We start from the raw sequence: 24,562 nt of genomic DNA, 5'->3' as shown, positions 1-24,562 counted from the left end.
ATCACCGGACACATCCTGAGAGGCTTTCTGTCTTTTCTCACGAGTCATAGTGCTTACTACAACAGGAATCAATAAATTGGAGTGCAGTAGTTAAGCAAAATTGAGAGAAGCAAGAATGGCAGGCTGGCTGGACAGCGCCCGGAGGTTCCGGGTGCAAGAACACCGGAACTTCCGGCCGGCAAAAATAAAGAACAGAGGTCTCAAAAATAGCCAGTGCATGTGAACAAATCCTATAGATCAGTGATCTACAAGGCAGCAGAAACAAGACTATCCAAGTGGTTTTCTCCCTAGATTCACAGATTTAGAGATCGGGATAAAAACAGAATGAACCAAGAGAGTGAATCAAAAAGTGCTACCTTGAGAGAAGAAACTACGAATCGATCACGGAAAGAAGCTCCCAGCCACCAATGTGGATGAATCCACGGAGAAGAAACGAATTTGATTGGTGGAAAGTGAAAATCGCCACTTGGGGCACTGTAACGGCGACTAGGGCTGGCGTCGGGGAGGGAGAAGAAATGAGGAGAGAGACTAGGGTTTCTAACTCCCCCTGAGAATATATACTCCCCGATACCCGGAGGTTCCGGACAGGGAGGCCCGGAACTTCCGGCCTGACAGATAAAGGGCAGTCAGGCCCAAAAACAATGTAGAGACGAGAATTCAACGAGGGGAATTAGGGAACTATGGACATGCAGAGACTTATGATGCATATGACCAGCCAACAATCAACATTACATAACAATGGTCAATATACATCACAAGAAGGGGATAAAAACCAAATTTTCGCAAGAAAGACACACAAGAAATTTCGCAAAAAATTTCACAAAAGGTTTTTCTTTTGGATATAAGGGAGAATGTTTGAGCTTTATTCCTGGTATCAAGACCATCTCCTACACAAGAAGTGATATCAAGACACAAAAGCTCATTTTTTTTAATTTACATTATAGTGATACATGTTTGGCTATGAATTAGCCAACCACCTATCACCTAATGTTACGAGAGTCTAAGATATTGAGCTCACTCCTAAGCTCGCAAAATCTTTTCTCATCTAGAGGCTTGGTGAAAATATCGGCTAATTGGCTCTCGGTTCTCATATGGGTAAGGCATATGTCTCCTTTAGTCTCATGATCTCTCAAGAAGTGGTGACGGATGTCTATGTGCTTGGTTCTTGAGTGTTGAACGGGATTGTTGGCTATTTTGATGGCACTCTCATTGTCACATAGGAGTGGAATCTTGGTGAAGTTGTAGCCAAAATCTTTTAGGGTTTGTTTCATCCAAAGGAGTTGGGCACAACAAGAACCGGCGGCAACATATTCGGCTTCGGCGGTGGATAAGGCAATGGAATTTTGCTTCTTAGAGGACCAAGAAATAAGGGACCGCCCAAGGAATTGACAAGTCCCGATTGTGCTTTTTCTATCAACCTTACACCCGGCATAATCTGAATTATAGTCTTTTAGTATAATCCCCCTACATAATGCTGCGTATAATTGAGCCAGTAAGTACTCAGTACAGCACTAACCTCACTGACTTCTACAAATCTAACATGAAACATCCCATTGTTTATTTATATGCTTATTCGAATAATTTATTAGCAAATAAAATATTTTTACGAGTAAAACTTTTATATACGTGTTATTAACTACTAAAAACAAATCTTATAAACTAAACTCACCTCCCGCACACACAAAATGGAGCAAAGCATTTTCTTATGATTAATTAAGTATTTACTAAATTTGTTTTAGAAATAGATTAATATGATTTTTTAAATTAAATTTTTTTTATAAAAAACACACTATTTAGTAGTTTGAAAATGTGTGCACATAAAACGAGCAAGGTGAGTTGGGAAGCCACCAGGAAGAACACAGCCTAAGATGAACAAACAAAAAATATTAAATATTACTCCCTCCGTCCAAATAAAACTCAATTTCTAGAGTTTGAATTTTGTCCCACGAAAAACCAACTTTTATCATCCTACCTCCCTTCAGCATGTAAAACGAGAAGTTTTATTCCTTAAATACCCTTCACCTACCTATCACCATTACTATTTTTTTTATTAATAAGGGTCATTTTGGTTATTTCTACTTCCCACTAAAATTATCTTGGGATGCTAGAAATCCTCTCTTTTTGGAACGGAGGGAGTAGTTTATAACTACTTCAAAAGTACTCCAAAAGTGGTCCATAAGCAATATAATATCTGATTCAGCCACCTAGCAACATTGTAGAATTAGTCTATAGGAAAGAAATAACAAAAGCTACCCATAAGCATATGGGCTGTTCATAGAGAATAAAATATATTATTTATCTCTATCTCTTCTCTCCTACCAATACTATTTGCTATTCATATACATTGTGAAAGTTATAATAGTTAAAGTTCATATATATATATATATATATATATATATATATATATATATATATATATATATTAGTCGCATTTATGTACTACTTTTGTCCTAAGCACGAGCGAAAGAACGAGACCAGAAGCATATGATTCCCATAATCCCATTTCTCATGTTGAAAATATAAAATTATAAAACCAATGGGCGCCACGCCATGAACAGCTCAGCTCACCGCATCCTTTGACTTTTTAACCAGCTGTCTACTAGTAGTACTACTGCTACCTGCCCCTGTCAGTCACAGAGCAAGAAAAGCCACGAACTCCGGCGACGGCGAGGAGCAGCAGCGGCAGCCCATGGCGATGGCGATCCCCAAGGTGGACCTACGCGGGCTCGAGCCGGGGACGCCGGGGTGGGAGGCGGCCCGGGCCACGGTGACCGCGTCCATGGTGTCGCACGGCTGCGTCGTGGTCGCACACGGCGAGCTCGGGGCGGATCTCCGGGAGGCGCTGTTCGGCCGCGCCGTGCGGGAGGCGTTCGCGCTCCCCGCCGAGGCCAAGCGGCGGAACGTGTCCACGGTGGGGCCTTACAGGGGGTACATCGCCAACATCCCCGGGATGGACTGGGAGAGCCTCCGCGTCCACGACGCCGACGACGCCGCCCGCGTCCGCGAGTTCGCCGGCCTCCTCTGGCCGGAGGGCAACCCGGAGTTCTGGTAAGGCCAGCTGCCTCTTCGCGGCCTCGCCGCCATGTTCGCCAGCCATGTTCTTGCTCCTCAGAGTCAGCTCGATTTCTCATGGGGGATTGGGGGGGGTGTTCGTTCGGGGGATTGCAGTGAGACGATCGTGTCGTTCGCCACGAAGATGAGGGATCTGGAGCGGACGGTGGAGAGGATGACCCTGGAGGGCCTCGGCGTCGGGGAGGACCACATCGCCTCGCACCTCGCCGCGCAGGACTACGGCGTCCGGCTGTCCCACTACGGCCCGCCGCCGGACGCGTCGACCGCCATCTCCCTGCAGGCGCACCGCGACGACAGCATGACCACCATCATCGTGCAGCACGAGGTGGAGGGCCTCGAGGTGCAGGCCGGCGACGGGAGCTGGCACGCCATCCCCCCCGAGCCCGACACCATCGCCATCGTCGCCGGCGAGCTGTTCAGGGTACGCGCCAAACGCAACGCAATTCGCCGTCGGCGACACGTTGATCTTGAATTCTTTATCGATCTCTCTCTCTCTCTCTCTCTCTCATGGCGCAGGTGGTGACGAACGGGCGGGTGCCGGCGAGCGTGCACCGCGTGAGGACGCCGAGCGGGCGGGAGCGGTACTGCGTGCTGGTCGGCAGCCGGAGCAAGGACGGCGCGGTGCTGAGCGCCATGGACGAGCTCGTCAACGGCGAGCACCCGCTGGCGTACAGGCCGTGCAAGGCGGAGGAGTTCATCCAGTTCCGCTACTCGGAGGAAGGCCGCAAATTCAGCGACCCACTCAAGGCGTTCTGCGGAGTAAACGCTACAGAATGATATCGCACAGATGTAATGATAGCGTTCGAATAATTGTGACAGTTAATTAGTCCGTACTTCCTAAAATATAGCGACTTTATACTGGATGGGACACGTGTACAATTAATATGGACACCTTTTACTAGATGTGACACATCCTATTAGTATAAATTTGCTATATTTTGGGATGGAGAAAATATTTATAATCAATCGTCTTCAGGTTGATTCTGAATTTAGCTTATGAGATGAAATTATTCGAGTGATTTTCTTTCAATACATTAAGATTAATCTTGCGTGTGATGTGAGGTGTACTGGCGAAGTGGCAATGTAAATTTGACCTCTGTTTTTCTTTTTCCTCACAAAAGAACGTGATTTCTATTGGAGGTTTCTAATGCACGATTTGATATTAGGTTTGAATGGATGGATCATGGAAGAACGTATGATTATATGATTTTGTGGTAATAATCAGGGCCCTCCCGTGAAATTAAGGGACCCTATGCGAAATCTTGATAAGTTTAGTACTAAACTTAGTTGATGAAATAAAATGATAACGAATTTATACTTTTTTTGATATTGGTGATTTCGAAGTGTTCAAGGTATTGAGAATGCCATTAGGCCAATCGAATCAATTAGAATTCATAATCTGTTTTACGCTTAGACGAGATAATGCATATGGAGTTCTGGCGCCAAGATCAGGGTAGGCCGTAGGCGGAACGACGAACGGGCGATCAAGGCAGCCAAAAGGAATGAATCGATGTCCGTTCTCATACGGACTTCTGGCCTGCTCGGTTGCTTTCTTATTGGGCCAATGGGTTGCCTTCACCTACATATATACTTGGGCCTACGTGGAAATTGGGAGGAAAAAATACATCTGAGGTCACCGAATTACAAAATTATTGCTAAACTGACAAAATCAAATATATGGCATCCCTCAACTTACAAATTAGATTACTCCAGTTATTTAGACAGTATTGACTCTGGTTGATCCTGGTTTTATCTGACGTGGCAGTTAAGGGACCCACGTGAGCCCCATATGTCAGTGAAACCCTAGCTTCTTCTTCCCCTTTCCCCCTCTCCACTCTCTCCCCCCATCTCTTTACAGTGGCCAGATTGGCGCCCCGCCCCCACGGGCCCCGATGACGGGGCGGGTGGCGGGTGGCGGGCGACGACCGACGAGTGCCACGCCTCACTACTCTCCTCCAGCTCCCTCTTCCTAAGGCTGACATGTGGGGCCCATGTTATCTCTTTGCCTTTGAAAATCTCAAAAACCCGGGACTCCCCTCACTGCTGTTGTGAGACGCCGGTACATGGGGGTGCATAGTCCATAGAATGTATACCGCTTCCCTACAAAGAGCCTTCAAAACCATCCCATGACATGTCTGATGTGAGATTAGACTTATATGTTAAGCAAGTCACAGAGTATGAGAAAACCATGCATCCACTACGTTGGAAGTAAACTAATCTATTCAAATAGCCATACTCACGGTTAAAAGAGCAGCTGGACTTGTACTACTCTTTACTAGTCTTATAATTTTGAAAACTAATATATATATATGGTGGAAATGTCAGCATATGTGAATGTTACCCGTGGAACGGGTACATTGGAATGGCTGAGATTGTGAAATTGGTTCTAAAAGCACGCCGACCCAAGCGAGGATTGGGGAAGGGTGGACGTGACCCTCAGTGTATGATTAAACAATTGAGCATACCTTTGTTTTAGTTAAAATGCCAGGTTATAGAAATCGTGAAAATGATTGTGAAAACTTGTTTTGCACAAATCAAACCAAGCCATCCATGAAACCTGTATGCAAATGAGCATTTTGCGTGGTGGCTTGCCTAGCATTTTTGTACTCGTGGTTGCTCAATTTTTTTTAGCAGAATTTATAATAAGGCAGATGAGAATATCTTGCTAGTATTTTAGTATGCTAGTAGGAAGATCGGAGAGCTGGTCTATCTTAGATCGTGGCCCTCGTTGACTATTGGTGAGCACGTCATTTGGCTCCTACTACTAACGATTTCCACTGTTGTTTTCTCTGATAAGTCGTGTTCTATGTATGTGTACCAACTACTAATCTTTTCATTTTTAAAAACTTAGAGACTAAGATCTTCTCTCAGTATGTGAGTGGAAATTTTTGTTATTTTAAGATGGATGCAACAATTTTTATTTTGGTATAGCTTAGAAACACGTGGCACTAGCAGTGTTGGGTTTAGTCCCACATCAGTAATTGATGATGGGGAAGCATGACTTAAAAGATGCAAGCAGCCATTACCCTTCAGACTAGTTTTTTTTATTGTGTAAACCCATAACCTAAAGTTGTGGCTCCGGTTGAGCCTGTAATGGAGTGTATCCAATGGAACCCTGAACAATTTTCATGGGTCACAGGTGAACACGACTTAAAAGATGGGGTTGGTCCTAACCCGTCATACTTGTCTTTTACGTTGCTAGTTTTTTGCATTGTGTAGACCCATGATCTAAAGTTGTGGTTCCAATTAAGCTTGCGATAGAGCAGGTCTAATATGACCTGGATGACCCATGGTTAATGGATCGGGCTGCGCCTCTAACAAGCTGACATTATGCCACAGGAACCCACAGCCCCATCCTTTGTCTTTTTATATAACTGCTGCTTAATATGCTACTAGCCCTGCCACTCAAAGAGCAAGAAAAGCCACGAAGCTCCGGGCGAAGCCGAGACGAGCCGGAGCAGCAGCACCCCGCCCGTCGCGCGCAATGGCGATCCCCAAGGTGGACCTGCGCGGGCTCGAGCCGGGGACGCCGGGGTGGGAGGCGGCCCGGGCCGCGGTGACCGCGTCCATGGTGTCGCACGGCTGCGTCGTGGTCGCGCACGGCGCGCTCGGGCCGGAGCTCCGGGAGGCGCTCTTCTCCCGCGCCGCGCGCGAGCTGTTCGCGCTCCCGGCGGAGGCCAAGCGGCGGAACGTCTCCACGGTGGGGCCTTACAGGGGCTACATCACCAACACCCCCGGGATGAACTGGGAGAGCCTCCACGTCGGCGCCGCCGCCGACGCCGGCCGCGTCCCGGAGTTCGCCGGCCTCCTCTGGCCGGATGGCAACCCCGAGTTCTGGTAAGAGCTAAGCAGTCACTGTTCGCCGTCGTCGTCCCTCATCTTGCGCGGAGCTCGGGTTTTTCTTCTCACCCGTAGGTGTTCGTCCAGTGACACGATCGTGTCGTTCGCCAAGAAGATGACGGAGCTCGAGCGGGCGGTGGAGAGGATGACCCTGGAGGGCCTCGGCGTCGGGGAGGACCACATCGCCTCGCACCTCGACGCGCACGACGACGCCGTTCGCTTGTCCCGCTACGGCCCGCCGCCGGACGCCGCGAGCGCCATGTCCATGGGGGAGCACCGGGACGACACCGTGATCACCATCATCGTGCAGCACGAGGTGGAGGGCCTCGAGGTGCAGGCCAGCGACGGCAGCTGGCACACGATCCCCCCTGAGCCGGACACGGTCGCCTTCATGGCCGGCGAGCTGTTCACGGTAAGCACAATAACCATCCTCGCCGTACGTCGGCGCCGTCGCCGGTGATCGATGGAGCTAGCTATTTCACCGGCGACGGATTTCATTAACCTAGCTAGCTACTCCCTCCGTCTTAGGTTATAAGACATTTTTGACTTTGGTCAAAATTAAACTACTTTAAATTTAACTAAGTTTGCAAAAAAAAAATTATTTCAACTCAGGACAGATTTATTATGAAAATATATTCAATTATTGATTTGATGAAACTAATTTAGTATTATAATATTACTATATTTGCCTATAAATTTAATTAAACTTAAAACAGTTTAACTTTTACCAAAGTCAAAAACGTCCTATAACCTTAAACGGAGTGAGTAGCTCCCTGATGATCGATCGATCACTTGCCACCTTCTGAACTTCAGGTGGTGACGAACGGGCGGGTGCCCGCGTGCGTGCACCGCGTGAGGACGCCGAGCCACCGCGAGCGGCTCGTGGCGCTGTTCACCACGCGGTGCAAGGGCGGCACCGTGGTGAGCGCCATGGACGAGCTCGTCGACGGCGACCACCCGCTGGCGTACAGGCCGTGCAACGAGGACGAGTACGTCCAGTTCCGCCACTCGGAGGAGGGCGGCAGATTCAGCGAACCGCTCAAGGCGTTCTGCGGAGTAGACGTACGCTAGCTGCACAATGATCCACTGAAGATGATCCTTGGATTGGAAGTATTGAGTGGTAGTACCTATCATCTTCAGTTAGTGCTGGTTACTCGTCTTTATGGGTTGTTTGAATGTTTGTTCTCTTACGTTTCTGAAAAATTCAACGGCTTCATATATTAATAAAACGAAGGAAGTATCATATAAAATCTTTCGAGTAACTATCATCTTCATATGTGAGAGGATGTGTTCGGAAAGAAAAAGACAGTGCTAAATAAAATTACGCAACGATGACGATCGAGCGTGGTTCTATAATAAACTCTCCACTAAGATACAAGTACAATAATTACTTTATCTACTATAGGTTTTTATATACTCTTTCCGTCCCATTATAAGTACAGCTATAAGTTCCTGACTTCCTGTGCCTAACGTTTGACCGTCCGTCTTATTTGAAAAATTTATAAAAAAATTTTAAAAGTTAAGTCAAACATAAATTACTATTCATATTTTATCATCTAATAACAATAAAACTACTAATCACAAAAAACCGTCCGTCTTATTTGAAAAATTTATGAAAAAATTTTAAAAGTTAAGTCAAACATAAAGTACTATTCATATTTTATCATCTAATAACAATAAAAATACTAATCACAAAAATATTTCAAATAAGACGAATGGTTAATGTTGGACACTAAAACCTACAACTGCGCTTATTATGGGACAGAGGGAGTACCCGTGAGTAGATTTTTTATTCGGGATGCGTGATGCGCTACCATATACTATAAACAAAATAATAATAATAACTACATCCGTTTCAGATTATAAAACTTTCTAGAAATGCTCATATTTATATAAATGTTAATGAATCTAGGCGCGCGCGCGCCCACACACACACATATATATATATTAAATTTGTTTGGTGCTCTATATATATTCATTAACATATATATATAAATGTAGGTAATGCTAGAAAGTTTTATAATATAAAATGGAGGAAGTATTTGGGACCAAAAGATATACACGCACTTGTTAGGAAAAAAAATACAACATTGATCGCGTACCTACTATTGTCTCCAGGCGTGTCGAATGGTGGTTCGTTCTGAAAGTGACCTTCGAACGGCTCGTACCAACATACACCCATTTGTGAGGAGTTAAGAACAAGCCGACACTCTCCGGCCTACTCCTGCTTGGCATGCATATGCGTTCATATGCATTGCACAATTTGCATTTGGTTTGCTCCACGTTGCGGCTAGTCGATCGTGGTAATCTATCGAGAAATATGTGAATTTCTTTTACTCCTGCTTTGGCCGAATCTGTATTTAGATTAAGAGTAAATTGCTTTCACGGTATAACAATTTGGCGGGTGGGTGCAATATAGTATAAGAACTTGAGAATTGAACGTTCAAGTGCAACAACTTGACAGGTGGGTGCGTTCTAGTACAAGAACTTAACAATTTAGTATTTTGGTACATCAACTTAGCTAAGCATATGCTAGGTGAGTTTTTTTCATGATGTCAATATATCATTACATAGCAATCCTACGAATATTACCTTATAATATTAAATTTAATCTTTAAGAATTATACTGCACATCTAATTACCTTTAAGAATTTTTGTTTTCTTCACCTTCCCAAATATCAATCGAAATATAATAATTTCTATATTTAGTTTAATTGACTTACAGTTATTAGTTATTAGGATAAAAATATAAATATGCTTATATGAAAATCCATGCTACTATACTGTCAAATAAGTACTTAAAAGTTGAATATGTATAAAAAAGTGCTCCAAATAATTAAGTTGTCGCATAACTTCTTAACTTATTGTATCAAAATCGTACATATCTTGCAAGTTGTTGCATTTATACGATCACTTATAAAGTTCTTGTACTAAATTGCACTTAGCTGCCAAGTTGTTGCATTAGAATGCTCATTTATCAAGTTCTTGCACCAAATTGCACCCATCTACCAAGTTGATGCACCGTGGGTGCAATTTACTCTTAGATTAAATTAGAAATGTCCTCATGTGTTATTCCAAAATACTCCCTCCATCCAAAAGATTCAGGCGTATTTCTTTTATCATTAAGATTAAGATTAAGAAGAAATTATTTTATCCTGCATTTTATAGACTAAGGATTGCACATATGCATGCGACCAATAGATATTAAGATGATTTTTTTGTTCCTGTCAATAATTTAATCTAACACTATAAAACGAAAGATAACTTATTCTTATAGTCTTAGATGTACAAAGACTACAAATATAATCATCTTATTTACAACAATCAGAAAATAAAATATGTATAAGACTTTTGGATGGAGGAAGTAATAGCGAAGTGAAAATACTTTTTCTTTTTTCGCATTGAGCTCTGCTCAAGCTTAATTTTTCACTGCGAACTATACAAAACCGGTTTTTTTTCACCATCACCTTTCAAACCTAGAAAAGAAAATCTAAACATGTTTTCAGTTGTTATGTTCGGAATAAAGGTGGTATTCTTAGTACATAATGCTATTAGCATATTTTACCGATATAGGTATCACTAGGGATGAAAACGGTCGGAAACGATCGGAAAACAGCCTCTTCCGTAACCATATTTTTCTCGAAAACGATATCGGAAATATCGGAAAACCGGAAACGGAACAATACAGACGGAAACATGTCAGTACAGATCGGAAGCCGGTAACAAATACGGAAATATTAAACTATAAAAATATATATTTAACTTTACATAAGTATGTTATATGTATTCATAAATTCAAGCTTATACTATATAAATTATAAATTAACTTCATTTTAGCCATGTACAAAATTTAGAGATTTGATTGAAGAGTCAATCAATCTGTAAGTTTTGGGTCAAGTATAGACATGCCCTATAAATATCGACATATTTAGAATACGGTAATTACCACATTATAAGAAACAGTAATTTCCACAAGAATACGGTAAATACGGAAACCATCGGTATAACAGCAAAACCATTTCCGTTTTCATTTCCATATTTTTTACCATTTCTATTTTTGTTTCGGTCGATTACCATTTCCATATGGCTCAGCCGGTAGAAAGTCGAAAACGAACGCCGGTCGGCCGGTAATTATCGTTACTGTTTTCACCCCTAGGTATCACGTAGGTAGGTTCACAACTTATAAAACTTAAGTAACTGAGTTCATGCATGTTAGCAGAAAAACACGGTCATATTGATCAAAGCCACCTTGGAACATATTTTAGGATATGATGTAGTATCTGGTTTTAAAAGTTTAGAGTGAAAAATAATTGGTCTACGGATCATTATGGAAAATGGACATTGAGCGAATTTTGAGGACAACAAATAAACTTCACTGTAATAACTTAAAAAAAACTACTGTAAAACCGGTATGGTGTGAATCATGATAAGAGATGGGGTCCTACAAAATAGGTTGAGAGTTTAACATCCTCGTGGAGCCCACAAGAGAAATTATTTATAAAAAAAACTGTCTTCTTCCACTGATGCCTCATCCCTCCTTGTCTCTCTCAGTCAATCTAAACCACATCAAAATCATGGGACCCTATACAACCGGTATTGATTGATTTCATCATCAACCACCGAAAATCGGACCCTATACTACCATGGTCTTACTCCTACATCTATCATCTTCCTCCTTGATTTGTTCTTTTAGAGTTCTAATTTAAAGAAGAAATTTGAGTAAGTATTATTTAAGCCTTGCTATAGCCTATAGGAGCTCCAATGGCCAAACTCTGCACCATGATTAATTGTGCTCCTGCATCCCGGGGTATGGCCAGGTCACGAGTATCTCAATTTTACTATTCATTTTCACTCGATCCTATTAAATCTTGGGTAGTATCTCGATAGTACGATCCTATCAAATACTCCCTCCGTCCTATAATATAGCAATCTAAAACTGGATGGGACATTTCATATTACAACGAATCTGGACACGATTAAATCTTAGATAGTATCTCGATAGTACGATCCTATCAAATACTCCCTCCGTCCCATAATATAGCAACCTATAACTGGATGGGACATTTTATATTACAACGAATCTGGATACACTCCTGTCCAAATTCGTTGTACTATGAAATGTCCCATCCAATTCTAGGTCGCTGTATTATGGGATGGAAGGAGTATTATTTTAAATAAGGTGAGTGTGAATAAATATGTTCAATTTACATAGAAACCAAATTAATTTATCAAAATCAATATTATATGCTTTAATTTATACAACATATTATATATCTATACATTCTGTAAAGCTATAGCCCGCTAAATCTAAAGCTCAACATGCAATCATACCGCATCGTCGTCCACTAGCAATAATTACATATAACGGAAGATGCGGACGAAACGTGTATGAGATGCTATTTTTGATAAGTTGGATGGGTCGTCAAATAGGACGAGTTTTTTTTTTAAGAGAATGATTTTTTTTACCTGGCTTCTATATCCAACCCGATATATATATGCAGCCATTTAAATTGGGAACTTAGCCCCGCAAACAACCCAATATGAAATTCACTCCTATGAAGATTTAAACTCAGAACTTTGAGATGCTATACAGGTCACTGCAACCACTATGTTACATGCCCCTTTTCCAGTTATGACGGGTTGGTGCACGCACGCGGTTCAGTCACGTCCATTTCTATATGCCTTCCGACCTTCAATGGTCGTACGTTTTATATTACTACTATATGATATGGCATAGTCTGAAAGTGAACTTCCAACGGCTAATAATGAACAGTACCCAATTGTTATGATGACTTGAGGTTGACATATCAAGAGCAAGATGAAGGAGAAGTCGCATACTTGCTACTTCTACTTCCGACTTGCCTTGTAGTCATCATACCCTATTCAGTGGGTCCGGATCGCCAGGAGTTTGCCATGGCTCCACCAGGTAGATTGCGAAAGCTCCGCCATCTACTGTTTTCTATGGCTGAGATGGAGCCATCTAATACTTTTTCTTGTGAAAAATAACTTCATCTAACCCCAGCGTGCTCTATTTCCTTTGGGCCATTTCATTTCCCAACCCAGCCCAACCCAACCCCTCCAAAGCCTTCCTATCTGCCAGGCCAGCCAAGTCCGACGACGCTTACGTGACAATATTGATTTGGTCTTTGCCGTGGCATTGATGTGACGGTGAGGCAGTTAATGCAAGTAGGGTTTTTTTTTTTATGTTTTTCACAATTCTAGCTAATGTTTTCTTCAGAATGTTGTACTTTGCTATGGTTTTAAATGTTTTGGGTGAAAAATAATTGCTCTGCAGTTCAAAAAATGGACATTGCGCAAAATATAAAGACAACAAATAGACTTTACTGTAATAAACAAAAAAAAACCTAATTAACTTATGGTGTGGAACATGATGATGAGAGATGGGATCCTACAAAATCGGTTGAGAGTTTAATATCGTTTCGTGGAGTCCACAACAGAAAAAGAAACATTGTCTTCTTCCCCTGATGTCTCATCCCTCACGGGATAAACCATGCCAAAATCGGACCCTATATTACCGCCATTGATTGATTTCATCATCAACCACCCAAAAACGTCATTTTCCTCGTCGATGTTGAGTTGTGATCCAAATTCATTTGCACTTAATAAAAACCAGCTTCTACCGTAGTAGAGCGGATGCCCGGGGTGCGGTGGAAACGGATCGTCATCCCTTTTAGGGTTCCACCATATATATACCTTTTGTAAGCCGCCGTGCGGCGACGTAACCTCACCCCAAATATAGTGAAGATATTTTGCTGGCGCTCATAGTTTTTTCTCTCCTTTTTTAGAAGGGTTTTCCACGTTAAAATCTCTCGTCCATGCTTACCCGTATTTCTAGTAATTTTTTCAATAATTTAGAAAACTTTTAGTTCCGATTTTCATAGGTTTTCGCTTTTTCGCCACAGATATCCCTGTTTGTTTTCTCAACAAGGGATACATCTTACAAACCTAAAAGAAGGGAATAAAGGTAGCTATGAATTCACTACGGAGTGGAAAAAAAGCATCGATTTGATTGGGAACAAAAAAAAAAAAAGCAATAGCACCGCCCTGTTGCCAGGTTCTTAACAGAAATTTCACTTGAGGAAAGTACAACCCAAGAACAAGAAAACATAAGCCACAAGAGAAGAAAGGAGCTCGATGGACCAAGTAGGTGGGATGGCAAATGTTGGAATCACTGGGACAAGCAAAGATCCCACAATCCAGCCACCCACAAAAACTCCAAACCTGGAAGAACAAAGGAGTAAACATCCTGTGCATGACTGAAAATTACTAACATTTTTTGATATGGAAAATGCTTACTAACCCTGTCATAGACGCCCTGGAAAGATTTTTCATCTTTTCATTGAGGAAATATATGCATGAGATGAGTGATAGCGCAAGCTGCAAAAGCAAGCTGTCAATAACTGGAAATTTATCATCACTGTAATAGGTTTTATCCTAGACGTGAACTATGTTTGATGATTCCAACTCTTAATCAAATGAAAAACTTATTCAGGTCACTGTGACTCTGTGAGGCCCTATTTTTTTGGGAAAAAAATTGTGGACCAGCATGTTGGAGCTAGCCTCCAGAAAATCATCTAAACCCATCCCTTCCATGGGAATCAAAACTTATGAACCTTAGTGCAAACGGACAGTCTGAGCTCTATCAAGTTCAATATTTGAGACTGGGTTGTTCTAAAAGCAAGTAATTCAAAAATACCTGGAAAGTAGGCCCAGTCTCAGCGGACGTTACAATGCTCCACCCAGCAATAAAAGCAAAAAGAGCAAGTCTTCTTGAAATAATCTCCGCTGATGGCACCTCAAAGAACCCAAGCATTGCCTTAAACCATGATGGGGATTCCTCGACTTGCTTTTGTATTTTGCTTTTCAGATTAATTTTGGATTTCTTACGGTGTGAGTAGCTTTTCATTATTATTTTTTCATAAGCACCTTCAATAGCCTCTTCGGTCTCTTCATGCCCAGCATATTGCTTAAGAAGAAAATTCCTTGCACTCCTGATCTCTTCTTCGGATGCATCATGATCAACACCAAGAATCTTGTAGGGGTCCCATGCTTGCTGTCTTGGGAACAACGGAGCATGCTCTGCAGATAGATTAAAAAAAAATTGGCTCAATTGCAGCTACAATTGCTTACAATGAAATAACAACCAGGACATCAACACACTAATGTAATATTGAAGACAGAATATCCTATAATCTAAAGAAACAAAATAACACATAACTAGCATAAGAGCTGAGGAGGAAAATGCAAGGATATGTTCCTGCCTTGCTGGCTGATATGTTGCGCTCGTGACAATACAATACGGTTGACCATGATTATTATATACCAATATAATGCAGAGGAAACCCTCGTATAACCAATTTGTAAGCATTCAGCCAATTCGACTGGCATGTGAATTCATTGAATTCTTCCAGTGATACATAGTGCACAGTAGAACTTCCATCATACCATCTACCTGGAAGCATTTATATTGCTCACAAGCACATTTGAACACAAAGAAACAGAAAGATTTGTGAATAACTCAGTCAGCAAACATCTTAATCTAGTTGGAAGCCGCTTTTTAAGGGAGTCACTCTTCATATGCATAAAGTGAGAAACTGTCTAAACTCTATAAGCTCTGCTCTGGTCTTTATGAGGGTTTGAACATTTGGAGATGGAACAGCATCTAGATTCTAATTTCCACCGTGGCCTTCTAAAAGCTCAAAAAAAATTCAATCAAGTTCTCCAGAGACTTAAACTAACCAAAAGAAATTAATTTCAAGCCCGGAAAGTGAAGAGCAGACTTTGTTTATTACTTAAAAACCACCTGGGTCAATGTCAGAACTCAGAAGAATAACAAAGACAGAAAAAATAGCTGCAATGATCCTTAAAAAAAAGGGTAATCGGTTGGGTGATACCAGATTAGGATTTTTATCAAGGAAAAGTTTAGGCAAAATGGGCTTGGATATTGCTGATTCATGGCAATCCATCCAGGCTCAATGTGTTGATCTCACAAGACATTGTTTTATGGCATATTTTAATCTAGTAAAATGAACAAAAAGAAGAAAAGGCAAATGAACAGTTCTCCTAGTCCTATACATCCCTGATAGGAAACAAAATTCAGGCACTTCCAAGCAGTTTTTTTCCCTATTCACATCATCTCAACCTTCCTCCATTTGTGAACTGTGATCACATTGAGTTGTTTCTTTAAGGCGCGGTAGCTAGACAAAACCAAATCACGTTGAACAAATCATGAAGTACACAACCAAGAGGGGCAAAAGCACCATGGAATTTCTCACCATTTACCCAAAACTAACCAAAGGGGGCAAAAGCTAACCATCTCTCTAGCTTCTAGGGTGGGCAAGGTATCCATCAGATAGACGATCAGCGTTAGGACAGCACAATTTTGCAGTTGCAAAAAACCAACAACTACGGAATCATCAGCAGGAGCCGCCAAAGATTTTTCTCCGCCCTTTACTTACCATCACCGTAGCCACCGGCGCCGATCGAGAGGCTCGCAGAGAGCCGCGGACGCGGGAGCGACGCGCGCCCCCGTCCGGCCGCCACGCCACCAGCCTCCGCCCATCCCCTGCAAGATCCAATTCACCACCACACGCCATAATCAGCACGGGGTCAAGAAGAAGAAGAAGAAGAAGAAGATGGGGGGTTGAGGCGAACGCGCGTACGTACAGGCGGTGCGGCGGGCGCCGGAGCGGGCGGGCGAGGAAGGCCGCCTGGCCGAAGGCCACGGCCGCCTGCTGCATCTCCGGCGAGGCGGGGGGGGGGGTGGAGGGAGGCGAGCTCGGAGAGAGGGAGGGGAAGCGAAGAGGAAATTGGATAGAGCAGCGAAAGCGTCAGACGAAGACGAGACGAGATGACCGGCGAGGCGAGCAGGCCGGCGGCGGCGGCGAGGTAGGCGGGTGGGGGGGGGGGGGGGGGGGGGGGGCGCGTCACACGTCATGGGCTTTTTTGTGGGCCGGGCTCATTTCAAGCTGTGGTGAGCTTTAGGGCCTCGTTTGGATGGGCTTTCTGTACCGGGCTATCCACGAGGATGGGCCGGGATTGAGGCCCATATGAGGCCTAGAGTGTCTAAGTTATATGCAGCGTTTGGCTAATGGGATGGGGAAATGATTTCCCACCGACCAAAAGGCATTTTTAAATCCTAACCATTCATTCTACTTCTTCCATTTAATCCTAACCCTTCATTCATTTCCCAATCCCAATCCCCCCACCCCCCATTTCTCATTATTATCCAAATACAAAGTCTGTACTTGCTCTTAAGCCCTTCCGAACATGCCCTTTATAAGGGCTATGACCAATTCAATTGAAGCAACTATAATCAATCTATCAAGAATCATTTTATGTTCACCCTTTCCTTTTATCAGTTTTCTACATACTCTCTCATTTCCAAATTAATCATTATATATGTTTATGTACAAGACCAAAGATAATTTAAATCGCATCAATTAAGATACCATGTACATATTCTCCCACAATGCATGTATCGATTAAAACACTATGCCAATTACGTCTCGGCATGCACATATTATCTCATGCTGCATTAACTGTATTCTGATAAAATCCGTGTCCATATGGTTATATGATGATCAATTTGAGGAACTTTGAATTCTATTATATGATGATTAATTTAGAAAGGAGGGGTATCTTTCAAATTCCCTATTTCTTGTCATCTCTCATCTCTACAATGTTAAAAATGTCCTAGCTGGACTACAAAACTTTGGACAAATCAGTGTACAATTCTAGGGGTGTGTTATATGGATTGGTAACGTACTTATGGAGCAGGTGTTAAGCAGCATATTTGCATGTAAACGAACTAATCTTCCGTATATTTTGGGACAACTAGAATGTGCATGTCCATCTTTCGTATAATGGAAAAAAAAAAAACCTTGTCATGGACGACTAATCTGAGATGAAAATCCCAAGCACAAAACTACTATGCATGTGTACTACTACCTCAACTTTCCAAGAGATAGCGAATCTCCCCGGTCTAAGCTGGCTGGCTTCATTGACTTCTTACTCTCCTTTTTCTTTCTTCAGAAAACCCGAACGTTGACTTTATTACTCATGGGCAATGGCCATGCATAATGTTAGCAATCTCTGAATTTTCTCGTGTGGTTCATCCATCACACCTTCCCATGCTTTCCTATCCATGCATGCTGTTCCTTTCATCACTTTTCTCACGAACCATCCAAGTCAGGATGGAAATGGTTAGATATGGATCAGGATGGAAATGGTTAGATATGGATCGAACCTTAACCGTTTTAAGTGAGTTTATTGATCCATGATTTGATAAGGTCAATCCATTATGACTACATTATATCAATAGATTATCCATGGATATCCAAATGGATCATCTAAATTATTAGTAGATAAAAAAACTTTTATTACATGTATGTAAAACTCAGATCTAAAATTTTTAAACTCGCGTTCACATTGTAAAAACTTATCAAATTTAGTTGAATTTTGTAGAGATGATTTATTATATGGAGAAACAACTTTGTTCAAATTTTAAGCCATTTAGACATGCGGGGCCCACGATGCATTACTAAAATCCGAAAATTCTAGTTACATGTGTGTAAAATTTGGATCCAAAATTTTTAAACTCGCGTTCACACTATGAAAACTTATTAAATTTAGTTGAATTTTGTAGAAATGGTTTACTATATATAGAAGCAACTTTGTATAAATTTTTGAAACATTTACGCATGTAAAGTCATTTTGGGTTGAACCCCTTAAATCTAGGTTCTTATGGTTTGAGCCGTTTGGTCTATTTATATTTTTGAGCGACCTAAAAATCCGTTAGTATAAATTTACGAATAGTGGATAAATGGATCAACCCTAGCCATTCCCATCCTGACATCCAAGTAAATTCGATTCTACTAGAAAATATTATTGGTTATTTTAGCCTTATTTTAAGTCAAACTTTTTACAATCAATTTCTAGAAATATGTATAATTTAACATCATAAGATTTATATTTTTAAATTTACCATCAGAAATATTTTCATAATGCATAATTCACTTGTCGTTAAAGTAGATGAATTTCACGGTCAAAGATAGAAGCGTTTAACTTAAGACAGCTATATATGGTGATAAGTAATTTGAAACCAAGGTATTATTGAACTTCTGAATCCTAGAATAATTGTTTAGAGTTTCTTCCAATTAGCTTACTTCCATCCTTTATGTCTTCTCATCATTGTGCTATACCAGAACGGCCTTCCTGATAAAGTGATAAGACCATGCAACCAAACTAATCAAGCAGACCCCTCTAAGGTTTCTAAAGAACACTTGATCAATACTAACCTCTTTGCAGGCTATTAAAGTTTCTGGCAAACCATCTCATCATCTTAATTTCTCCCATGCAGGTCACTGTTGGCATGCGGTTTGTCGAAATGTAGGCTTGCTTATGCAGCAACCGGCAATCGCATACTCCCTGCTTGGTATTTGAGTAGTAGTAATTTTAATCGTTGATTTTATGAGTTCTACTAATAGTATAAAAAGCCGTTTATCTACTAATAATATTTGAGGTGTTGGATTATAAAATATAAACAATTTATAGATTGATTTCTACTATCTCTTTCACTTTCACTTAGTACTATTGTTTAAGGATGGGTTCTTTCCCCAACTCACCTCCCTCGCTTTCTGCGCGCATATTTTTCAAATTGCTAAATGGAGTGATTTTTGTAAAAAAAATTCTTTACAAAAGTTGCTTAAAAATCATATTAATCTATTTTTCAAAAAATTGCAAACACTTAATTGATCATAGGAAAATGTGTCGCTTCGTTTTGCATGTACGGGAGAACCTCACCTCCCGAACACGGCCTAAGGATGTTAACTGGCCTCCCATACATATATTTATCTTTGTTTTTTACAAATAAATTGAATATATAGATATATACAAATATCCAAAAAGAAAGTACTTCTCATGGCAAATATACTAATAAAATTTTCTACATCAAGTTAATATATTTTATGTATATTTAAATTTAAAATGTTGATTTTTTTAACAAGTTAAAATTTGATATTTGATTGTATGCATCAAAATCAATATACATTTGTGAACTGAGGGATAATTAGGAAAGATCCCAGACTTATGCTGAAATAGGAGAAATTTTAGAGTAAATTTGCACGAATTAAGACAAAAGTTAGAAGTTCTCGGTAGGAGTGAAGACAAATTTGTCGAAGGGTTGTAACCGACAATGGTATTTATAGGATATGAGAATCGTTGGTACTAAGATATACACGGATTATAGTAACTAGATGGGAGACATGTTTTTATACTGGTTTGGGTCCTTAGGATGAGTAATAGCTCTACTTCAGTTTATATGTATATATTTGGTAAGTACTGCACTAATTACAACGGGGGAGAAAGTTAGTTAATATAATCCACTAGCTATGATCCGCCGAGAATTATCCAGCGACTTGTGATCGACAGCTAGCAACTATCTTCCTCCTGGTTGTCTCTCAATGTGGCTTATGGCTATGGGTAGTGATTCAATGCTCTCCCTTTTAAGGGGGTCTTCTATTTATACAGTTAGGCAACTTCCTCTCTAAGTAGAACTCAAAGAATCCGTGTAGGATACGGGCCGAGTAAACCTTGCCTCCTCCGACCAAACTCTTACGTCTTTCTATTCCCACGGAAGCAATTTTCTTTCTAATCTATTTTATTTTCATATTTGAATATATCTTACCGTATAATATTAGATATGTTGTATTTTTTTGACTGAATAGATATGCTGTATTTTTGGATGTTATGGATTCAAGTATAGGAGGTATGTCTTATCCGTAATACTCACAAAATTCCCATATTATTAAGGAGCTCTGGAACACAATGATGCATTTTCTTACCGGCAGTTGAGAGGCAGTGTCCAATTTGGGCTTCAGAACAAATAAAGAACAGAAGCTCACCTAGGAAAAGGGGCAAATTTCTTATGTGCACATGAGTTTTCATTCAACCCCTTATATGCCTCTAAATTTCATCCCATTCCTTACATACCCCTGAGCCTTTATATTCTGAAGCCTTCTATACCTGCTCTCTTCCTTGACCGTTAGATTTTTCTTAAATAGTCATATTGCCCATCTATTGATCTCATACTTATGTGATACTTACTGTAAAAACGTATAAATGTCAATGTGATAACTTTAATTTATAATAATGCCAAATAAGACATAATTATTTGATGGTAAATTTGAAAAATAGAATTTCAATTTTCATACACAACTAATTTTTTATTAAATTCATACAAGAGTTTCACCAGAAGTTGAAAATCAAAATTATTTTTTCTCAGGTTTAAATTTTGGTGAAAATGCTATATGAATTTCATCAAATTTGATTTGAAGTTTATTTTTATAAAGTAATTTTTTGTTTTCAATTTTTCAGTCTAATAATTCCATCCCCTTCATTTTTCTTACAAACAAATCTTTTTCATATTCAGAATTGTATTTTTAAAGCTAACACGCGAGTACAAGAGAGGGCAATATCATCACTTTGAACAAAGAGTTAACGGTCATCTCACAATCAATTAGCCGAATGTGTATAGAGGAGATTAAAAGTAAAACTCAAAGACATACAGTGAATGTACAAAATTCAGGGGTATAGAACGAATTGAGTGAAAACTCGTGGGAACGTGAGAAAATTTCTCTAGGAAAAATATCTGCCCATATGAACTGCTTTCACCGTCATTTGGGGTGACGAAACAGCACCATGCCAATTGCCAGTTTCTTCAGAGTATAATTACGTATGCAAAAGATAATCTTTTCCAATTAGCGTGTGCATGTCATGAGCTCATCTCACCAAACGCAGGATCAGAAGAAAAGGAATTCTTTTGGTCTTCGGCCCGTACGGTTCCGTATGATGTGTTTGTGTCGGTGTTACAATAATACCAAGCCCTGTCAGATATCTGGAGTTCTGCTAATGTTAATTATAGAAGCATTCTTGCTAGATTCTTGTTATACAGTGCTGCAAACTCATATGCAATCATACCGGCTCAAATATACATCAAGTTAATATAACTGATTTTTGGCGTGGTCTAGAATTTTTTTTTATTCCTAATTGATTTGCGAGTGTGGAGGTCTTTTTTCTTTGGGACAAGGTTTTGTTTTGAGGAACAATTTCATTAGATTTAGGTCATGTAAGACTTTGTTGTGCCCTTCGCTTGAGGGTTTCTCTCTGTCAGAAAATATAGCTATTTGCAGTGTCATATTTATTTAAGAAGTTGGAGACTACGGTTATGTAACTTTTTGTCAATTATGGTTGGAGATTTACAAATAGACTTCAATAATTGTGATCTCCTTACGTTAGGCTGGATTCTTTGTTATTATCTATGGTGTGTTCTATTCATTTAGATTTACACTCTGTTCTTGAGTGCTACTATGTAATAATTGGCTATAGCTCCTTTGAGTAAAGGCCGAGATATTTTATTCCATTATCTAAAAAATTTAAGAAGATATTTTCAGCTTGTTCCCACTCTACAATTCTCACAAAAAAACTCATGTTTTTTAAATGTTTATAATGGTATTTACTGATAGTAAAATCTGTCTAGACCATTTATATTTTCTACTGGCATTAAACTCGTAAATTAATGGTTAATGGTTGAGATCACATCTACTTAGTCATAACACTCCTGTACGTTTTAAGCCGAGCACTACCAAGGTTGTTTGTATCTCGATCCATATCCTAATATCTCACGATACTACGATTTTATTAAGTCAAAAATATACCGATCCCATCTAGTGTCATAATTTTAATAAAAATCTCAATCTTACTATTCATTTCCACACAATCCTATAATATAAAGTATCCCGATTATACGATCCTATAAAATATTATTTAAAATAAGGTAGATTGAAAATAATGTGAATAAATATGCTCAAGTTTACATAAAACCAATTAAACTATCAAAATCAATATTATATGTTTTAATTTCTACAACATATTATATATTTTGTATAAAAATATGTCTAAAATTGAAGATGTTTTTGCAAGTATTTTGGTACATCATCCATGTATGAGTCATTTTTTAACTTCGTTCACTTTTGAAAATACAGATCTGTATTTGAGTCAGGTTAAATCTCTTAAAAAACTCGCACATGTTAATTTGAGATGATTGGACTCCTAATTGCAGCTCATGATTTTCTAGAAAAATATATATCCAACCAAATTCTCAGAGTGAATTTTACCTTAACTAAATTATATACAATAATAAAATTAAAATAACATTCACTCGTTGCAACATACGGATATTTTTTTTTCTAGTCATAGTACAAATAAAAAACGATCCTATATCCAAATAGATAGCGGATTACCTTGAGCACTACTCCAACAGTCCTACTCCCTCTGTCCCAAAAAAAGACAAACCCTGGATTTCCGTGTCCAATGTTTGACTGTCCGTCTTATATGAAATTTTTTATAATTAGTATTTTCATTGTTGTTAGATGATAAAACATGATTAATACTTTATGCGTGACTTGTCTTTTTAATTTTTTTCATAATTTTTTCAAATAAGACGGACAGTCAAACGTTGGACACGAAAATTCAGAGTTTGTTTTTTTTGGGACGGAGGAAGTACTATGTTATTAGCTTCAGGTGTAGAGTTTTGAAAAATCAGAGCCAGGAAGCATGGGACAAAGGCGGTCGATGAACGCAGCTAGCCCCATCATGTAAGACCCTGTTTAGATGAGACTAAAATTTTTAAGTCCCTATCACATTGGATGTTTGGACACTAATTATAAATATTAAACGTAGACTATTAATAAAACCCATCTATAATCTTGGACTAATTCGCGAGACGAATCTATTCAACCTAATTAATCCATGATTAGCCTATGTGATGCTACAGTAAACATTCTCTAATTATGGATTAATTAGGCTTAAAAAATTTGTCTCACGAATTAGCTTTCATTTATGTAATTAGTTTTGTAAGTAGTCTATATTTAATGCACTAAATTAGTATCTAAATATAGAGACTAAAGTTAAGTCCCTAGATCCAAACACCACCTAAGAACGACCATGAGTGCACGGCATCAAAGCGTGACTCACGAGGAAAGTCAGTGGAAGAATGGAAAGCCAGAGGTGTCCGTACTCTTCTTCTACCATTTGAATACTTTGATCACCTCCATGGCCATGGCCACAGTGAACAGCGAATGGCAACACCAGTCAAGATCTCCTATATGAAATTGAACTTATTTTTACAAAAAAAATAAACAAATTATTGCAAAACAAACACCTTTGAGATTCCTTATGTTACACAAAGCCTGAAAGTTGAGGGGCAAAAAAGGGAAGAAGCTCACACTAGGCAAGACACATGTGTTCTTCCCCTCTGTTCATGTGATCTGTTTTGCCTCGCAAGTGACAGATTACCAGAAAAAAACCCACTCTGAAAGTCTGAAACACGCATCGAGTTCATAGCTCCTGCCTGTATGGACAACACGTACTGGTGAGCGAATGACAGATATCGGTACAAGTCCATGATCGAAAGGCCCCATTTTCAAGACCCAAAAAATGAAAAGAAAGGAAATTTGATTCATAACTTCATATCAAGCTCAAGGAAGATCAGCTGAGTTTCATCCAAAAGCTTAAGCTTTTTTTTTTTCCTCTTCTCTCACGAACAGTCAAGTCAAATAAACACAGGCGA

General features: G+C 40.0%; 3 protein-coding genes across 4 annotated transcripts; 2 read left to right on the top strand and 1 right to left on the bottom strand.

The window, feature by feature from the left end:
• Positions 1-2,570: 2,570 nt before the first annotated feature.
• LOC127782983 (2-oxoglutarate-dependent dioxygenase AOP3-like) lies at positions 2,571-4,069 on the top strand. Its single transcript, XM_052310278.1, has 3 exons — positions 2,571-3,048; positions 3,169-3,493; positions 3,589-4,069. Exons 1-3 carry the CDS (start codon positions 2,690-2,692, stop codon positions 3,847-3,849), a joined length of 945 nt encoding a protein of 314 aa, XP_052166238.1. The 5' UTR covers positions 2,571-2,689; the 3' UTR covers positions 3,850-4,069.
• A 2,393-nt stretch (positions 4,070-6,462) lies between these two features.
• On the top strand, positions 6,463-8,162 carry LOC127782981 (2-oxoglutarate-dependent dioxygenase AOP3-like). Of its 2 annotated transcripts, none has more exons than XM_052310276.1 (3): positions 6,463-6,909; positions 6,988-7,324; positions 7,726-8,162. In XM_052310276.1, the coding sequence occupies exons 1-3, from the start codon at positions 6,557-6,559 to the stop codon at positions 7,981-7,983; spliced, it is 948 nt and encodes a 315-aa protein (XP_052166236.1). In that variant the 5' UTR covers positions 6,463-6,556; the 3' UTR covers positions 7,984-8,162. The 2 variants fall into 2 exon arrangements, with proteins under 2 accessions (XP_052166236.1, XP_052166237.1); XM_052310277.1 differs by having other exon boundaries at positions 6,465-6,909; positions 7,000-7,324.
• A 5,758-nt stretch (positions 8,163-13,920) lies between these two features.
• LOC127781546 (protein CHAPERONE-LIKE PROTEIN OF POR1, chloroplastic-like) lies at positions 13,921-16,795 on the bottom strand. Its single transcript, XM_052308511.1, has 5 exons — positions 16,600-16,795; positions 16,392-16,498; positions 14,630-15,012; positions 14,234-14,310; positions 13,921-14,154 (listed from the first exon to the last, which is right to left on the bottom strand). The coding sequence occupies exons 1-5, from the start codon at positions 16,671-16,673 to the stop codon at positions 14,004-14,006; spliced, it is 792 nt and encodes a 263-aa protein (XP_052164471.1). The 5' UTR covers positions 16,674-16,795; the 3' UTR covers positions 13,921-14,003.
• Between the last annotated feature and the right edge of the window lie 7,767 nt (positions 16,796-24,562).

This window comes from Oryza glaberrima, chromosome 8 (assembly GCF_000147395.1).
Source record: "Oryza glaberrima chromosome 8, OglaRS2, whole genome shotgun sequence".
Lineage (NCBI taxonomy): Eukaryota > Viridiplantae > Streptophyta > Magnoliopsida > Poales > Poaceae > Oryza > Oryza glaberrima.
This window is presented reverse-complemented; position numbering and strand designations above follow the sequence as displayed.